The sequence below is a fragment of the Monomorium pharaonis genome, chromosome 9 (genome assembly GCF_013373865.1).
Source record: "Monomorium pharaonis isolate MP-MQ-018 chromosome 9, ASM1337386v2, whole genome shotgun sequence".
Taxonomy (NCBI): Eukaryota; Metazoa; Arthropoda; class Insecta; order Hymenoptera; family Formicidae; genus Monomorium; species Monomorium pharaonis.
The window spans coordinates 10,635,149-10,656,546 of record NC_050475.1 but is presented as its reverse complement, the minus strand read 5'-3'; the positions used below and the strand labels follow the sequence as shown (position 1 = coordinate 10,656,546).

At 37.4% G+C, this 21,398-nt stretch overlaps 1 protein-coding gene across 1 annotated transcript; it reads left to right on the top strand.

The window, feature by feature from the left end:
* The first annotated feature begins 588 nt into the window (after positions 1–588).
* Positions 589–999, top strand: LOC105836191. Its single transcript, XM_012680057.1, has one exon. The coding sequence runs from the start codon at positions 589–591 to the stop codon at positions 997–999; it is 411 nt and encodes a 136-aa protein (XP_012535511.1).
* Positions 1,000–21,398: the final 20,399 nt, after the last annotated feature.

The window sequence follows — 21,398 nt, the reverse complement described above, 5'->3', positions numbered from 1 at the left end:
TCCCTTAAGTGGAATCCGCAATGATTTAACGTGTCACCCACGGAACTCCCGCTCGCGTGCGCAATCGATTTTTTCGAGGATCTTTTCCTCTTGACGCGTTTGGCGCGAAAACTTCGTGTTAATCTCGTGAGGTTATTCCCTCATGAAAGTCAAGACGCGAAAGCTGTTGATTGCTTTTGGTTTCTCTTCTTATACTCGGCGTCGTTTCCGGGGCGGGAGTGCGCCGCCTGTACGGGGGGGTTGTGGGGTCTATGGCCCTGTACGGTGCGCCCGTTTAGGCCGGCACCCTGATGGCAAAAAAAATCAAAGAAGTGTGTCGCTGCTGCACTCCGTGCAGCGGCACATGGCCATCAGGGCTGCGAGGGCGTACCGTACGACCTCTCACGCGGCGGCGACGGCCCTGTCGGGCATGCCCCTGCTGGATCTTGCCGTGCGGGCTCAGGCCCGCGTATACGAGCGGACGCGGCAGATCCGGGAGGGCGGCGGGATAGTGACGGATAGGGTCCGTCGCTTATTGAGGCTCCAGGCCCGGCGGTCCCTAATCGAGAAGTGGCGCGCGCGCCTGAGCAGTCCAGGCTGCGCGGGCCAATGGACCGTCGCGTCGGGGTCCTGGCCCCGGTGCTGGTGGACTGGCTGGATCGGGGCTGGGGCAGGGTGTCCTTCCGGATAGCACAGATGTTCACCGGACACGGGTGTTTCGGTGATTTCCTGTGCCGAATCCGGAAGGAAAGCACGATTCGCTGCCACCATTGCTCGATGGAGACGGGAGAGGAGGGGGACACCGCGCTCTACACGCTGGCGATATGGGAGAGAGAGCGCGGTGTCCTAAGGGCGAGACTACCGCCCGGGGAGGATTTGTTCCTCGGCATGCTGGTACGGGCGATGCTGAGGGACAAGTCCACATGGGAAGCGGCCTTCTCTTTCTGCGAGACTGTAATGTCGCGGAAGGAAGAGGCCGAGAGAGTCAGAAGGGGAGAGGGGGCCCTCGAGGGTCCCTAACATCGGGATGGCCAGCGCGGGAGGAGCACCCCCCCGCCGGCGTCGCGGTCGCCTATCAGATCCGGGGGGCAGGGACCGCGACTGGGCACTTATGCCCCCGCCCCCCCGGCTACCGCCGCGGCCCCGTCTGGGTCGCCGACGAGCGGCGGTGGGAAGACGGGGACGCCCCCCCCGGATAGAGGGGGAGAAGGAGGAGCGGGCGCGCTGATGACGGCTCAAATGAGTGAGCGAGGAGGTGGGCCCGGAGGGATGACCAGGGTCGCACGCATAACGCGACCCTTCCTCCGGGTCCAGTAAGTATTTGCCCGCTGGGGATCTTGGGGCATGGAGCCCCACCCCCGTATTGCTGATAGCAGCGCGGGCCGTCGGGGGGGCGAAGGTGGCCCGGAGCGTCGTCCGTTCCTGCCCCTCGCCCCCTCGACGAGTGTAATAATCCGGGGGGGCCGAACACCGGCCCCCCTGTGCCTCCCCTCCGCACGTCGCGGAGAGAGAAGGGAGAGTGGTGGCGGGGGAGACGAGCAGCATTTAGTCTCTCTCCCCCACCCCGACCCTAAGGCCGATCGGTCCAAGTTCGATGGACCGATCGGGGGAGCGGGGCTCTCTTACACTAGGAGACGCTTGCATCGCTTCCCCGGACCAAATGGCGCGCCGACGTGGGGGGGTCTCTCGGCAGTTATGCTGGATAGTGATTCCTGGGGAGTCCCTCATATCACGCAGATTTGGCCATCCGAGGTGGGTTTAGTGGGTAGTACGGGTATTGCACGTGAGCGGGAAGGACTAGCCTTCCGCTCACAAACCCGTGAGTCCCACATAACCTTTGCCCGTGAGTCATCGGCGGCGAGGGTATGCGTAAATGCATTCCCACCTCTTAAAACAAAAAAAAGGTTTTTTTTAGAGATAATTATTTACAGGTAAGATTATTAAGTTAAACATACTACCCACATAGCACAAAGCTCCGATTAAGCTCCCAAGGAGTTCATTTTGGTGAGCTCTCGTTAGAGCTGTAAGTTTGCGTGTATAAGTTCCTAGCCAAAGGTTAGAGTAGTACCAGCGACGCGTTGTGAGCAGGCGTAGTGCGATACGTCGAGACGCTAGCGCGCCGGTTATCCGTCCACCGTTCGTGGTCTTGGGGAATCCTTCGAGGAGATCTGCGAGCTCCGGGCCAGTGTTGCCATTTTATTACAATTGTAACAAATCTATTACTTTTTCACACGATTTAGTACGTTGTTACGCCTTTTGCCAATCTATTACGTTTTGGTAAGTCATTTTTCTTCAGCTTTGACAGTCGGTAAACAGCATATTAAATCATTCAGTTTAGATTTATCGATTACCGACTGCGAAAATTGATTCAACTTTCGACTGCGACTGCTTATTTTTATTTGATCAATCATAGGGAGATGGCTTTACTGTGATTGACCTTCTTTACATCGATATTTTTTGCATACTAACTACTGGCAAATCGCAGCCATTGTTGCATGGCGATAATAGTACTTCGTACGCGTATCAAAGGAAGAACGCAGCCTATGACTATCTTATGTATATATTCTGTGCTTATATTATGGCGTTTTCGACCCGTGCTGGGTTAACCCGTTTCGGTTTCTTTTCCTCTAGAACTGGCCAATCACAGTTATTCCCTTCTTCAGAAGAATGGTTGTGATTGGTCTTATGACGTCATTAATCGCTTCCGGAGCGATTAACCCAGGCGGGTCGAAAACGCTATTAGTTGCATTCAGCGGAACCGGGAATAGGTTAATTTCACAGTTGATTTTAATTTAGTACAATGATGGAAGAAACTAATCTGTCAGTCGGTCCTAGATCCGACAAAAAAAATAAGTCTTCACTAGTAAAAGGCTATGAATCGGACATTTTTCTTGATAATGATAAATACTTTAATAAGGATAAAAATAAAAAAAAATTAAAAAGAAAAAAAATCTCACCATTAAAGTACGTACAAAACTCAATTATTTAAAAAATCTGAAATATTTATTTTACGCTTTGAACTTGATCTTTATCTTTTGTGTCTAATTCTGTTTTCTTTTTGTTGTCTCCATACTATTGTGATCTAAACTTAAATCTTAGATGATTTCATTGTTGTAGGTGCACGCGCAACACTTGTGACGTGAACGATCTAACTTATAACACTGATTCCGAGTATGAAAATAAAAATATCACACAAAAGAAAAAATTATATCTAGAAAAATTTAAAGATAACTGGTAGAATAGCTTTTCCTGGCTAGAGAAAAAGTTAGACAAGTCATATTGTAAAGTTTGTCTTAAAACAATCAATGGTGGAATTACACATCTAAGACGGCATGAAACGACAACTCACCATCAACAAAATATTAAAAAATCTCAGGAAACTCTCATGATAAATGAGCATTTCAGTAATGACAGACAACAAGAAAAACTAGTTAAATCTGCAGAACTAAAAATGATAATGTTTTTGCACGAGCATAATTTGCCCTTTCTTTTAATGGATCATTTACCAAAATTTATTGTCTCTATATGATCGGATTCAAAAGTAGCCAAAAGTATGAAATGTTGTAGAACCAAAGCAAACTTAACAAAAGACTGTATCGCCAAAGAACAAATAAACGAAATTTCAGAGAAGTTGAGAATAAATGTGTTCTCGATCATAATTGACGAACAACAGATGTTAGCACAGAGAAATCACTAGTTATTGTAGCACGATTTTATGACAACAATGAATGCAAAGATAGATTTCTTGGGTTGATTAAAATTAAATTTTGTAGTGCAGATGATATATTTAACGCAATATGTAGCTAGTTAGAAAAATGCAACATTCCCATAACCAACATGATTGGCTTAGCTGCTGACAATGCATCTGTGATGATGGGCAATACCAATGGAGTACAGGCCCGTTTCAAAGCGATTATACCACATTTATTCGTGCTTGGATGCGTTTGTCACTCATTTCATCTTTGTTCCTCAGAAGCAACAAAAAAGTTGCCAAGAAACTTAGAAGATTTTATACAAGCAATCTATAAATTCAAATAATGTGTAATGACAATGTGTATAAAGGCTCTTGGTATTAATTTAATACGAGTTAGTGTGATAGAAATACTGATAGAGCCAAAGCTGGGTGGTGTTTGCTATATAATATATTTCTTCTACAGGAAAATCTTATTACAAACGTTTCGGCACATTTTCTTCGGCCATTCTCAGTGTATAATAATATTCATCTCATACGTGATTAAAATTTCAGTCCTATTATTGTAAGCCAATTACAACCGTATGTATCGAAATTGCGAAACGCATCTTTTGAAAGACGTTGCAAGAAGTACCTCTTTCGAAAGACGCACAAGAATCCGCCGCGCTCACGGAAGTCCCAAGTAACTTCAGCGCGCTCGGAAGCAGTTCGCATCGCCCTAGAAATAGGCCTTACGCTGCAAAATCAAAACCGCGAGGCTACTGCGTTCCGATGTCGAAACGCTTAGCCTCGTGGAAGCTACCAACGCCCGGTCACTGGCCCCCGAAATTGCGCCAGAAACTATCATATATAAGCGCGACCACGCTGTGACCAAGCGGAGAGTAACGTAATAACATCTGAGCCGCGTCGCGTACTGTACACCTTATCGCGAGTGATACCCGACACCATCACAGCTGACTGTAAGCGCAAGAGAAAGAAATAAAGACAACGAACAAGCAAGTAAGAAGCGTCTTCTTTTCTCTTATACACCGAGCCGAACCTTCACCCTTTGGGTCCTAACCCTTAAGATAGGACGAATCCCAACTACTTACGGGAAAGAATTTCCGAAACGAGCAAACGCTCACAACACTATGCTTAAAATCTAGCGAGACATTTGTTGTTCCTTCCCATTTTACAATATTGCTGTTAAATTGTGAGAGTGATTCCTATGTATCTGTGGAAGTCCTTGGTTTACCTTCTTTATGTATGTCTGTCATTGTTCGTCTTCGTATTGTCATGAATATATTTAGATTAAGGGGGGCAAGTCATGTAACGCGCTGAAAATTAAGTGATTTTTTGGAATTTTGTTTGAGGAAATTATACAACCAATTCTTTTGAAATTTTCAGGGTATGTTATTGTAATTTTGAACTACTAAACAAATATTTTTTGACAGAAAAATAATATGTATTTTATAAATAATAATAATGTAAATCTAATGCGTCGACGTTGAAGTCACTTGTCGGCGTGCAATGTAGCGCTGCTTGTATTCATCTGAAACAAAAAACCAAATAGATTTCTTTTTTGTACGGTTTGCGTTATCAATTGAACCTATTGTTAAAGAAAATAATGCAAAATTGTAAAAATGGCGACACGTAAAAAAAAAGTATTGATTTTTACAAAAAATTTTCGTGTTAATTATGCAATAAAAATAATTTATTTAAACAATACAATTACAAATAAAGATTCAATTTATGAGGAAAGTATTTATCTAAATGTGTGCACAAGGAGAACTCAATCGAATGAATAGTTTTTGAGTTATCTTGCACGCCAATTTTAAAAAAGTAGTTTGGAGAAAAACGCGTTTAAAGTTCGAGTAACAAAATCGTGAAAAAATCGTAATTTATTTTAACTTACCGCAGTTTTTTGCTAATTTGCGATTCCAGGGCCATAGACCAGATCTTTCTGTTTTTCGAACATTATTCTAACACAGCCAGGTTAACATTTATTACAGAGGGATCGAAAGACTGAGTTTCCGACTCGTCTACACGAGTGCTCCGCCCAATTCGACCGTTCACTTTTCGACGAAAATAACATAGAAGGAAATCTCAAATCGGTTTCTACTATTTTTTTTTCATATTCTACGGAAAATTTCCTATAAATTTAGGCAAGAAAAAAAATTGCTAAAAAATTTCGATTTACATGACTTGCCCCCCTTAAGGGTTGCTTTATAACTTGTCAGTATTCCTACTTCCTACATGTTTATGTCTTTACAGATAACTGTCGACAAAGCAACCCTTAATCTAAATATATTCATGACAATACGAAGACGAACAATGACAGACATACATAAAAAAGGTAAACCAAGGACTTCCACAGATACATAGGAATCACTCTCACAATTTAATATTGTAAAATGGGAAGAAACAACAAATGTCTCGTTAGATTTTAAGCATAGGACTGAAATTTTAATCACGTATGAGATGAATATTATTATACACTGAGGATGGCCGAAGAAAATGTGCCGAAACGTTTGTAATAAAATTTTCCTGTAGAAGAAATATATTATATAGCAAACACCAACCAGCTTTGGCTCTATCAGCAATCCATAAATAGTTTTCCCACAGTAGTAATAGATCGGAGAGGCAGCGAGAATTCCAATTATTTGCCGAGTTGAAACCTCACAAATTATTGCACCCGAGTGCGACACGATGGCCGTCTCTTCAAGTAAGTTTACTAAATAAGTATATGTATATGTATTTATTTTTGCAGTTATTTATTTGCTTGCTTGTATATTGCTTGTTACTCATTTATTTTCTTATGTTTTAAGTAAATTTAAAACAATTATCAACGAAAATTATTTTCGCTACAGGCTGCAGTAGATTGGGTGTTAGAGAATTGGGACGTATTGATCCTTTTTTTTACACACAAAGTTTTTGAAGATAACTTACCTGCTACACAAATGATTCTCACTCAATTAAAAAATCCATTATTTAAAATATATTTCACATTTCTGTCGTATATTCTCGATATCGTCAATCGATTGAATCTTGAATTTCAAGCAGAGAAACCGCGATTGCATGTTCTATTGAATAGAGTTAGCGATTTATACAGAAATATTTTGAAAAATTATATGAAAAAGGAATATCTCGGTGTCCCGTTAAAACAAGTCGACGCTGCTAATCCATGAAATTTTATTTCACTTCAAAATATATACTTTGGTGCAAAGACCGAAATTTTACTGTCAAATGAAAATATAGATCCAAATGAACTACACAACTTTAGAATATGTGCTTTAGATTTCTACGTAGTTCTTTCTAAACATATTAAAAAACGATTTAACTTCGATGACCCAGTTTTATCTTTTATTAGTTATTTTAATCCAAAAACAGCTATATCTGGAGAGATTAGCAGTATTGCTATACAAGCTTTAAAGTGTTTTCCACACCTTGTGGATGATATAGAAAAGCTCAACAGTGAGTAGAGGCTTTTACCTTGGAGGGACGGCAATCCAAAGAGCAAAAAAGAAGACTGTCAAACTTATAGTGGAGCGGAACTTTAAGATAAAAAGAGTACGTAATATTAGTTTATTTTACATTTTAATATACAAACATTCTGCCTTAAATGCTCTATAAATACTCTTTTCGTTCTGTGATCTGTTTTTCTCTTAAATATACTTTTAAATGTACATGTTGCCATGCTATCTTTTACAGAAGACAGACTAATCTTGAGAAATGAGGAACGACTGTTGGTGAATACGGGTCTGTTGTGACCCATAATCGCTGCTTCTAGGGAGCTCGCAATTAGTAGACATACGAGCTCTCGATGAGCTTATATGGAAGCTTTCCGGGAATTTCTTTAAAGCTCGCAGGGAGCTTTTAAAACATGATTTCTGAACTTCCTGCGAGCTTAAATGAACTTCTCAGGGAGCTCCCAAAAGCGGATATAAGAGCTCCCGGGAAGCTTATATGGAAATTTCCCGAGAATTATTTTAAAGCTTGCAGGAAGCTCTTAAAACAAAATTTCTGAACTCTTTGAGAGCTTAGCTAAAGCTCTCCGAGAGCTTATATAGAAGCTTCACGAGAATTATTTCGAAGCTCGCAGGGAGTTCTTAAAACATGATTTCTGAACTCCCTGCCAGCTTAAATAAAGCTCTCAGGGAGCTCTCAAAAGCGGACATAGGAGCTCCTGGAGAATTCCGTGCAAGTTTTTATGAAGCTTAAATGAAGCTTATGAAAAATTTTGTGATCTTCTCGGGAGCTCCCCGTGCTGTGTGAGTATATATATATATATTATTTTTATTATAATTGCGTTCATTTACGCAGATTTACGTAAATTGTTGGTGTAAATTGTTTTTAGAATGTCATATTACGACTGATATTTTAACACTTGGTTGAACAGTTATTATGAGTGGTACATAAAATGTTGTGTTACTGCAGTTTGTCATCAATATCAACGACATGAACTGCGTAAAAAAAAGTTGTTCAAGTTTGTATACTGGTTCACGGTAAAAAAACAGTATAAAAAAAATGTTGGGTTGCACCCATTTTTCAAACAAGAAATGTAAATGAATTTTTTAAAGCTGTATTTTCTATTTTGTGTATCGAAGATTTACGTTTTCATAATTATTTACGCATGTCTGCATCTCAATTGGAAAATCTTATAATGCTTGTGGGGCATGAGATTCATAAGAAATATTGTATCAGAAAGCCTATCTCAGTTCAAGAGCGATTATTATTGACATTGAGGTATGTTCAATTTTACAAATGTTAAATATTTTTAAATCTAAATTTGAAATGAAACTTAAATGTAACTTAAAAATTGTTAGATTTTTAGCATCAGGAGACTCAATGCATTCAATGTCGTATTACCCACATAGAAATGAAACTTCTAATAGACGTCCATTAGACGTCTGCCATAAAAGTTTAAACTTCCAGTGGACGTCAATTAGACGTCCAATATAGAGCCATTAGAAATCCACAGTTCCGCATTGCGTTTATTAGACGTCGTCAAAGAGGTCTATTAGACGTTGTGTGGATTATTATAGAGGCTTCACGGAACCTCGATGGATGACTGACGGATGTTTTGTGGCTTTTATAGAGACATTAATAGAGGCTTCATGGAGCCTCGATAGATGAATGACAAAATAAAAATTTAAAATAAAAATTTCATTTTTTTAAAATTATTTTTATCAACAGTACATATTAAATTTAGGAATTTTTAAATTCATTAAATTTTTATTAATGAATTAAATTTAAATTATATTATTTTATTTTATTCTTACTTGCCGCTGGTAGGTTTTGAACCCGGGACCTTAGGATTACGAACCTTGTACTCTATCTGTTATGCCAATTTGACTCATCGATATGGGTACTTGTTATTGTCTACAAATACCTATATGTTATAAACTGACGCAATTATATTATTTTTTATAAAAGCAATTAAATTTTGCAAAACATTAAAAATAAATAGCATTAATTTATTTACTTATTAATTTCATTGTTAAATTTATCTTTTTCCATAACTTTAATAATTTGATGGAAATTGCGATCTATTTAGCATTATTACTTTGAAGCTTACTATATAGTAAACCATCTAATTAACCACTTGAAGCGTTTAAGTGGTTAATTAGATGGTTTACTATATAGATCATATATTCTAAGAAAAATTAAATAGTACATTTATTATTCTGTTTTTGTTCAATACATGATGAATTTAGATTTCGTGCATTTTTTTGTGCGCAGTAATTGTAGACCGTTATTTTTGAAAACATTATTTTTATGATAATTTTTTTAAATATCAGATGGATCTCTTATTCAGAATGTTATAGTGTAGTAGACGTCTCGGATAAATGTTACCATTTCGACATCATTTCCAAGATATCTAAATGTTTTCTTAAAAAAGTTCTTTTAAGGTTTTCATTCTGGCAAGCGTGTTGTTTAAGTAACTTTCACCATGGAAGTAAATGTTCCATAGACATGGAAGTTTAGTGAATCCCTAATGGACGTCTATTTGACTTCTACCATGGAAGTAAATGTTCCATACAGCTATGGAAGTTTAATGGATTCCTAATGGACGTCTATCTAACTTCCGCCATGGAGGTAAATGTTCCATAGAGCTATGGAAGTTTAGTGGATCCCTAATAGACATCTATCTAACTTCCACTATAGAAGAAAACATCTAATAAAGCTATGGATATTTAATGGATTCCTAATAGATATCTATCTAACTTTCACCATGGAGGTAAACCTCCAATGAAGCCATGGAAGTTTACTGGATCTTTAATGGACGTCTATTTAACTTCCGCCATGGAGGTAAACCTCCAATGGAGCCATGGAAGTTTACTGGATCTTCAATGGACGTTTATGTAACTTCCGCCATGGAGGTAAATCTTCAATGGAGCTATGGAAGTTTACTATATCTCTAATATGGACATCCATCTGACTTCCATCATGGACATTGACGTCTCATGGATCTATGGAGGTTTAATGGACGTCCATTGGACATCTACTGGATGCCAATTTCTATGTAGGCAGTATTTAGTAGGAGTGGCTACTGTTTCGAATATTATAAAGGAAACCTCTGTAGCAATATGGAATAATTTGCGTACCATTGTTCTCTCATCAAGTATCACAGAGAAATGGAAAAAAATCGCCAACGATTTTTTCCAGCAATGGAATTTTCCAAATTGTGTAGGTGTAATTGATGGTAAACATATTGTTATTCAAGTATGTAAACGCTTTTCTTATTTAAATACTGGTTGGGAGGGTGGGGGAACGATTCCGTACCATCTCCCGGGTGGCGAAAAGGCGATTTGGTCAATTTGGTGGACTGTAAATGATCGGTAAAGGGAAGAGCACCCCGAGTGTTTTTAGCTCTCTACGAGTAGCGTGTGAAAATAAACGCGAGTGGCGAGAAATGATTAGGGAAAGCGAAAGCGTTCGATCATGCAAGCAAGAGAAGAGAAAACCATGCAAAGGTATTCGACTCACCGCACGTTGCCGATCCGCTTTCGTCCTTCCGCCGCTGCAGGAAGATCCCGTGTTTGGCACGTGGGGGACAGCTGGAAGATTGATCGGCTACGTCCAGGATGCAGGCGCAAAGCAGAGCAAATAGAAGTGCAAGCAGGAAAGATAAGCACATGCGTAGGCAGTGGAGCAAGCAACATTCAAGAACACGCGCGGTGATCGTGGTGCGATTCCGACCGTTCTCGTGGACTGTTGGAATGAGTCTATCCCCTCTTGTTGTAACAAAGTTACAGGAGCAGCGAGAATCTAACAGACAAGTAGGGATTGTTGATCGATGCGGTGGCAGCACCGCTTGGTGAGTCGATATAATCGATTATTTAAGCCCGCTTTTGATCAACATTCGCGCGAGTAAACAAAAAAATATATACATAAACAGGAATGCAACTAAATTAGGAACAACTTATTATATACAATATATACACGAACCAACCAAATACTTATATCTAAAGGCATTTGTAGATAAATAACTTTACTTTTTTAATTTTTTCAGTGTCCTTCCAATGCTGGTTCCGTATATTTTAATTATAAAGATAGTCATAGCATTGTTTTTTTAGCTATGTGTGATGCTAATTATATATTCACTTTTATTGATATTGGCTTTTACAGTTGCAGAAGTGATGGAGGAATCTTTACCCAATATATATTAGGTACCAGATTGGAAAGTGGTGAAATGAATTTACCTTTACCAGCATATTTGCCAAAAACTGATATTGAGTTACCATTTTGTATTATTTTGTATTATGTTGGTGATGAAGCTTTTCCATTGAAGCGTTATCTACTCAGGCCATATCCTGGAAAGTGAACATTGCACATTGGCAAAAAAATTTTTAATTATCGTTTGAGCCGAGCTAGACGTGTGATAGAAAACTCATTTGATATATTGGCGAGTAGATGGCGAATCTTCAGAAGACCAATATTAATGAGTGTTGAAAATACAATTAATTTAGTCAAAGCAACAGAATGCCTTCATAATTGGCTACGAATGCAAGATTTACAAGAAGAAAAAGATCTATATATTTTAGAAGATCTAGTATACCGTGAAAGAAATGGTAGAATTATACTTGGAACTTGGAGAAATATAACAGAAAATGAAAGTACATTTAGAGAAATCACTCGGACAGGTAATAATGCTTCCAGTAAAGAAGCAGTTATTATTCGAGAAGAATTCTGTGAATATTTCAACAATAAAGGTGCTATGAAGTGGCAGTATGATTATATATAACTATAACTGCATATTGTGTTTTTTAATATTATGTTAATAAGTATTGAGTATGTTAAAAAGTATATATGCAAATAAAATAATTACGCTTGTAAGTATTTACAAATAAAATAATTACACTTGTAAGTACAAAAAACATTGTTTATTTGACATTTGAACAGTAAACAGAAACATTACATATATTTTTATATTTAAATGCAACAACATAATACTTTTATTTACTTAACCTATATAATATTTTAAGCTATTTTACATAACATAATAAAAATAAATCTGAAGAATTACAAATTAGAAAAAAACTAAAAAAACTTACATTTATAAAGAAGAAAAAAAATTAAAAAAAAGAATTACAAATTTTTTGAAATTGTAATTGTAAGCTCACTCTCAAACAAACTTATATTTATTATAAAAAAGTTCGTGTATCTTAAACATTAAATATTTGCTTTTTCTTGATTCAATTTTCTTAAATTTTGTTGTAAGCCGATTACAACTATATCTATTAAAATCGTGACACGCATCTTTCGAAAGACGTTGCAAGAAGCACCTCTTTCGAAAGACGCACAAGAATCCGCCGCGCTCACGGAAGTCCCAATTAACTTCCGTGAGATTACAACAGCGCACTCAGAAGCAGTTCGTATCGCCCTAGAAATAGGCCCTACGCTGCAAAATCAAACCGCAAGGCTACCGCGTTCCGATGTCGAAACGCTTAGCCTCGCGGAAGCTACCGACACCCGGTCACTGGCCCCCGAAATTGCGCCAGATATCATAATATATAAACGCGACCACGCCGTGACCGAGCGGAGAGTATCATAACAACGACCGAGCATCGTCGCATACCGTAACCCTTATCGCGAGTGTTACGTGACATCAACACAGCTGACTGTAAGCGCAAGAGAAAGAAATAAAGACAACGAACAAGCAAGTAAGAAGCGTCTTCTTTTCTCTCATACACCGAGCTGAACCTTCACCCTTTGGGTCCTAACCCTTAAGGCAGGACGAATCCCAACTACCGACGGGAAAGAATTCCCAAAACGAGCAAACGCTCACAACAATTTATTTTCTATTAAAATTGTAAATTCTTTGATTTCATTTTGTACATCAATTGCTGCAGGTGGAGGAGGTGGTGGAGGTGGTATTATTGGCAAGTTTAGAAATGTAATAGGTGGTAATGGTGTTTTTAGTGATTTCGTAATTTTGTCCAGAGCATCTAAGTTTTTTCGGTTTTTAGAATTACCTAAAATATATACATATTCACATTTTTTAATGAATTAAAAAAATGTTTGATTTTTTATTTACTTACGTTTTTCAATTCTAGTTGGTTCTACTAAATCCATTTCTTCATCTCTTCATCTAACATATTTTTTCCCTCCCCATCATCAACTAATAATGTCTCAGACATGTTACTTTCACTAATCCTAAATGTATGAAAACTAGAACCAGAAGACCGAATTAAGCCTGATTTGGCCTCCAAAAGTGAGGCGAAAATTTGTTAGAAATGTAGTACCAAATGGTGGCGCTGGCGACAATGATTTACCGGAAACAATATGGAGTATAACGACAAGCATTTGACAATAAATGCAAATTTATAATAAAAATCTTAGCAATTTTACATTTAGAGTTCTTATCTCAGTTTTCTTATACCAATAAAACAACCGCGTACAGTCTAGCACCACTAGCACGACTGACTACGATAAACTTAGACTAGACGATTGTATCTAGAGTTGGAATATATTCCGGTGTATCAGCATCGTCAGCGCCACCATTTTGTACTACATTTCTAACAGATTTTCGCCTCTCTCAAAATCACAGAGATCGGTCTCCTGGGCCCCAATTCTGTACCGCATCAGTACAGAATTGGGGCCCAGGAGACTGATCTCTGTGATTTTGAGTGAGGCGAAACTCTGTTAGGTTTTCGCATACCGACAACTATCGGTGTCATTGCGCAGGTTTTTTGCCATATAAAATATCTGCGCAACGACACCGATACTTGTCGGTAGGCGGTATAGAATTGAGCCCCTGGTTCTAGTCTTCATAGCTAAATGCATGCAATGTTTAATAAAGAAAAAAAGATGTGACCAAAAAGCATATTTCAAATTTATACCTATTGTATGCAAGATCATGATCGATTAAAAACCTCATTTGATCGAAATATTTCCATTTAGCTTTTTTTTGAGCAGCAGATCCACTTTTGCATTTTTTCATTACTAATAGATTTTTTTTAAAGTACCATGCAAGCCTTTCCATTTTTTTACATTCTCTACAGTTGAATAATATTCTAAAACAACAACATTATCATATAAAGATTAAACCCAGTAAACACTGATTCGTAACATTTATGTGATCATTATGGAACAATGTTCCACTGTTCTCGTAATAGTTACGTCATTTTCCAGTTACAATTTGGTCAAAATGTCAGCATATTCTGGGCAACAAAATCGGAAAAAGAGAGAGGGAACATACACATAATGGTTTCGTATAAAATAACATTACTTTTACGTATATGAAGTCACATTTACGTATAAAATAACGTTACTTTTACGTATAAGCTGACTTTTACGTATAAATTAACGTAAAATGCTCGTATAAAATTACGTACCAGAAAGATTCTTCTTGTAACTATTATGTCGTTTTTACTTTATTTTTCTTAAAAAGGATTTCTTACCAAAGCTAAAATTTAGCCATAACAGCTAAGATGTGTCTTTAAGACGTAATAAAAAATACATATGCCCCGAAAGCTCACTATGATAACATAGATTGATCCGGTTTCTGTCACCGTGGGTGGTCTATTTATGTAGCCTTTGGAGTGTAAATTGCATTAGGAGAAAGATGCCGCGTGCATCGCCTAGCGGCAATCCGCGAACTACATACTTTTTAAATTTATATAATATAGAATAAGTTCTAATCGGCTGATATGTAAATAGATTTTACCTGGTTCAAGTAGAATGTTATTGATTTTAATAGATTGCGTATATACTAACTACAAAACTATTTTGCTAAATGCAGTATGTAAACTAAAAAGATATAATAATTACAAGAGGCTATAATCAAAATTTCCGCATAATTGTAAATTATTTATTATTTAACAAATTATTATTTTTATTTTTATTTAATAAAATTATATTTCTTCTTATGCTTAGTAAATAATTAATAAGTAATAATAGTAACAGTGGGAAGTCCAGAATGGATTAAAGTGATTCACGTGGCACGGAAGATGTTAAAGATATTTGATGTCGTAATAACATTATCACATTTATGCTACATTAACAAAACTTTTATGTTAAGCTCATTGAAGTCATCAAAATTACATAATTGTTATGTATTAAACATGATGTCACAATAACATTATCACATTTATGCTGCATTTACAAAATTTTTATATTACGCTCATTGACGTCATCAAAATTACGTAATTGTTATGTATTAAACATGATGTCACAATAACATTATTACATTTATGCTGCATTTACGAAATTTTTATGTTACGCTCATTGACGTTATCAAAATTACGTAATTGTTATGTATTAAACATGATGGCGCAATAACATTACAATAGTAACATCACATTTACGAAACATTAACATTTGGCTTATTGACGTCAACAAAATTATGTAAATGTTACGTAATTATGCAACAAAAAAGTGACAACACAGACATACGTAACAGTTATAGTCTCGTTACGTCAATGACATACTTGCCACATTATTAGTTCGTTGTGCTGGTCTGTAACATTTATGTGCAATATGTTTTATAAATGTTCCGTAAATGCTCACAGCGTGTTCATTGGGAATAATCGTCATAATTATTTCTATTATTGTAGACAATGACGATTATAGTGAATTGTAATAATGATGATTGTTATATATGTTCCTATTAATATTAAGAGTATACGCGCATGACCCGTTCTCATGCGCGATCGAAGCCGATTGGTGGCTCATGCGAACCTGCCTTGCGTATCTAGCCATGTGACTCAATCCTACTGCAAGGTTTCTTCTCAAGACTCTCTCCTCGTATGACCAGCGTCTCGTGCACACGTTATAGTAATATAAGTTTATACGACGCAATAAACTGTGTTCACCAATTATCTAACCTTGTTCCACTCTGCTAATGCTGTAAACCCACTACCTACCAGTACGGCAGCGATCAAGCATACACAATAGTGGCGACGAGGATCGAGAATAGCAAAAGCAGAACTTACATGCAAGGGGAATTCTTTATGCGTGGAAAAGGCGCGAGAACATTCTGCAGTGCGTGCGGGGTCCAGGCAAGCACGTGCCGGGTGCCAGTTGCAAGTGCCGTTGAGAACATTCGATTGCATCATCCTTGCATTATTGACACCGACTGTACATGCATATACATGTGCTAAACGGGAACATTCAAATTCTTTTTACATATACGTGAAGAAAATCAAGATAAAGTTTCACGTTCGTGAAATAAATTAAATTTACAATGGCACAGCAAATACCAATTGCATTTAATATTGATCCTTTCGATCCAAACGAAATCACGTGGACACAATGGCTGAAACGGTTCAAAGGTGCACTTGGAATCTTCGAGATAGCAGAAAATAAAAAAGTCCCGTACCTGTTGCATTTTGTTGGTACAGCAGCATTCAAAATGCTATCTAACCGTCTTGCACCGGAAGATCCATATGCAAAAACGTTCAATGACATCACAAAACTGCTACAAGAATTTTATGAACCGGAAACGTTAGAAGTAGCTGAAAACTTTAAATTGATGCAGCGCAAACAACAAGAAGGAGAATCAGTACAAGACTTTTTGGCGGCGTTGCAAAGGCTTTCCATTAATTGCAAGATGGGAGACTACACTAACACAGGAATACGCAACTATTTTATTCTTGGATTAAGGAATAAACGCATCCAAAATCGACTGCTGGAAACAAAGGACCTCACCCTGGAAAAAGCAATACAAACAGCGACAGCAATGGAACTCTCAGAGAAAGGAACCAAGCAATGTCGAGGGGAGGAAGCCATCGTCAAAATAGGACATTCTACGAAGAAGCCAGTACCTAGAGATAAGTCTAAGAAACCTTTTTATCCAAGCAAAAATAAAGACAGTAAAATGCATGCGAAACCAAATAATTCACAAAATGTCGTTTGTTACCGTTGTGGCAAGGACCATTATGCAAATGATTGTACAATGGATCGTTCGATTACGTGTTCTAAGTGCGGGAAAGCAGGACACATTAAAAAAGTATGTAAATCAAAATCATTCGCGACAAATTCAATTAATACCAATTCGTCAAATACCGCACACAGTGTATTACGCGTGAATGAACATACAAATTACAGAGATAAAATCTACACAACGTTAAATGTAAACGATAAGAAAGTCCGTTTCGAAATCGATAGCGGCGCAGTGGTTACGTTAATGTCTAGAAATAAAGCACGAAGATTGTTCGCGAATTCAACAATTTATCCTACTGACATAAATTTAGTATCATATTGCAAAACTCAAATAGACGTTATTGGTTACATTACTGTAAATGTTAAGAGCGGTAAGTTTCTGCGTAAATTAAATTTATACATTACAAAAGAAAATCGGGAATCGCTTCTCGGTCGAGAATGGATACGACAATTAAAAGAACACTCAGGCATACAGAAATTACTTGGCGAATTACAATCCATACATACGATTAAACCTTCGAACAATAACACACAATTAAAATTTTTACTTAATGAGTTCAAAGATCTAACAGATCAATCAATTGCTAAAATTTCTAATATTCAAGCTCGTATTAATTTAAAGAAGAATATTACACCAATTTTTCATAAACCAAGAGTGGTTCCATTTCGTTTACGTGAAAAAGTTGAGAAAACTCTTGACGATCTTACTCAAGCAGGAATCCTTCAAAAAATCGATTATTCGGACTGGGCTACGCCCATTGTCCCCGTTTTAAAAAAAAACGGTACGGTACGAATTTGCGGTGATTATAGTGTTACCATCAACCCAAATTTAAAGATAGACGAGCATCCCTTGCCGACGCCTGATGAATTATTAGCATCAATGGCAGGTGGCACAATATTTTCTAAAATTGACTTATTGCAAGCCTATTTACAATTAGAAGTACGGCCGGAGGACCGTGAATTACTTACACTCAATACACATAAAGGACTTTATAGGCCTACACGCCTAATGTATGGCGTTGCATCCGCCCCCGCGATTTGGCAACGTACGATAGAGAATATTTTAAAAGACATTCCGGGCGTAATAGTTTTTCTAGATGATATACGCGTATCGGGAAGAAATCCTGAAGATCATTTCAATAAATTACGAGAAGTTTTTCTACGTTTGCAAAAATATAATATACGGATAAATGTCAATAAAAGTCAATTCTTTACGGATAAAATTCATTACTGCGGATACATAATAGATAGAAATGGTGTACATAAAGCACCAGATAAAATAGAAGCAATCAATAATATGCCTAGCCCTACTAATTTAACCGAATTACGTAGCTTTCTCGGCATGATCCATTACTACGATAGGTTTATACCAAATCTTAGCGAAATTTTACAACCATTAAATAAACTTTTACAAAAAAATACTAAGTTTTATTGGTCTATCGAATGCAAAAAAGCTTTTGAATCAGCAAAACAAGCTTTTATTAGTCCTAAATGCCTTGTTCATTTCGATCCGAAATTACCCATTACTCTTGCTACAGATGCAAGTCCTTACGGTGTCGGTGCCGTATTATCGCACGTGTATCCCGACGGTACGGAACGGGCAATTCAATACGCATCTCAAACACTTACGAAAGTACAACAAAATTATTCACAAATAGACAAAGAAGCATACGCTATTATTTTTGGTATAAAAAAATTTTACCAATACTTGCACGGCTCTAAATTCACACTTATTACGGATCATCGTCCATTAACGCAAATTTTCTCACCTACAAAAGGCTTACCAATTTTCACAGCATCAAGAATGCAACATTATGCTATCTTTTTGCAAAGTTTCAATTTCAATATACAGTACAGACAATCAGAAAAGCATGCTAATGCTGATTGTTTATCTAGATTGCCAATTTCTTCAAATAATAAAAATGAATGTGACTTAGTCGACGAGTTTTATAGCTCTGTTTTTGAAACTTTACCTGTTACCGCTGAACAAGTCGCAAAAGCTACAGCTAAAGATAGGGAGCTATCTAAACTACTTAAATCTATTAAATACGGACACAATTTATACAAAAATAATAAATTCTATACAATTCCCATTGAAGAATTTACTTTATCTAATAATATTATTTTTAGAGGATCAAGAGTAGTTATCCCATACATTCTACGAAAACAAATACTAACTGAATTACATTCAGGACACTTTGGCATTGTACGTATGAAACACTTAGCCAGAGAACACGTCTGGTGGAACAATATCGATAAAGATATCGAGTACATTTCAAAAAATTGCTTTAATTGTAATACTTACAAAAATAACCCTCCTAAAGTTACTAACCATATTTGGGAACCTACAAATACGCCCTTCGAAAGAGTTCACGCAGACTTTGCAGGGCCATTTTTAAATCATTACTTTTTCATACTTGTGGACGCCCACACCAAATGGCCGGAAATCCATGTAGTGAAAAATATTACTTCAGACATCACTATTAAATTATGCAGACAAATTTTCTGTACCCATGGTTTACCTCAATATTTCGTATCCGATAACGCGAAAACTTTTACTTCTAAAGAATTTACGCAATTTTTAAAAAATAATGGAATTACACAGAAACTTACAGCTCCGTACCACCCTGCAACTAACGGTCAGGCGGAAAGATATGTTCAAACTCTAAAAAATGCACTCAAACGAATGAAAGCTACACATGCGAATATCGAACCAGCATTACAAAATTTACTTATTCAATACCGAAATACACCACACACGAAAACAGGAATCTCTCCAGCTGAAGCGTTATTTTCACGAAAAGTCAGAACACGCCTCGATTTACTTAAACCACTTGTTACTACACATACAATGCAACATGAACCTCCATTTGATTTCAAGGAGGGGAAGAGAGTTAGTTGCCGAAACTACACAGGCAAAGCTAAATGGCTTTTTGGTACAATTATAAATCGATTAGGCGATTTACATTACAATATCCGTCTTGACGACGGCCGTTTTTGGAAAAGACATGTAAATCAGATGCGACTGATAGGCGAAAACACACCAGTGCGCGATGAAGATTATATTCAAATTGAATGTCACACTCCGGACAATGAAATAATTACACCAAATACTAGTATTCACACAAATACAAGTGTGCGAAACAATGTTACAAATGAAACTACACTTACACCAAGCGCTAACACAAGTCCATTAATTGTAAATGCGCCGAGCGATTTAAACACAAATTCAAGTTCTTTCAGTTTTGCTGGAAATTCAAACGGAAATGAAACACCATCCACTCCATCATATTCCGATCTTACTCCTAACTCTTTGTACTCAACTCCTACTGGTTCCGTTATAGTTACCTCTACACCTAAACCTTTCCAAGAACCAGTGATTGAACCTACAATAGCAGCACCTACAGCTGAAACCCCTACATCTGCTATAGTGTGTACGCGCTCCTCACGAATTCCTAGATTACCTAAGCGATTCGATGATTATGTTCTTCCAAAAAAGAAATAAGTTACTTTTGTATTTTTCTTTTAGTGAGGGGAGTGTTATATATGTTCCTATTAATATTAAGAGTATACGCGCATGACCCGTTCTCATGCGCGATCGAAGCCGATTGGTGGCTCATGCGAACCTGCCTTGCGTATCTAGCCATGTGACTCAATCCTACTGCAAGGTTTCTTCTCAAGACTCTCTCCTCGTATGACCAGCGTCTCGTGCACACGTTATAGTAATATAAGTTTATACGACGCAATAAACTGTGTTCACCAATTATCTAACCTTGTTCCACTCTGCTAATGCTGTAAACCCACTACCTACCAGTACGGCAGCGATCAAGCATACACAATAATGATAATGGCATTAATAATAAAGAAATATATTTTTAACAATCTATACCTTTTAAATTTTGATAAATTTTTTTCCATAACCTGAACATTGCATGTCTTTCACGCTCTACTAGTAATTTCTTTTCAGAAATGTTCCATGTAGGAGGTCGATCCTGGACAAGAGAAATTAATAATTCTGCTGGTGATATTTTTGTAGAACTCGAGCGTATCTTAGTTCTTTCTGTAATATTCGAGGATTCGATTGAACAGCTACTATTTTGAGTTGTATTTAATTCATAATTGTCCTAGCTATTTTGAGGAACATTTTCATTGCACCCTGATTGTTCCGAAGTCTGTCTTTTTGTAATAATTGTATTATCACCTGCAACATTAAATTAATTTTTTTATTTAAGCATTACATTAGAATTATTTATAAAAGAACAATTAAAAATTAATCTCACTGGTTGCTGAGTATATCGTATTTGTGTCATTAATAGCAACAATATTATCATATCCCTTGAAGCATGAATGATTGCCAATT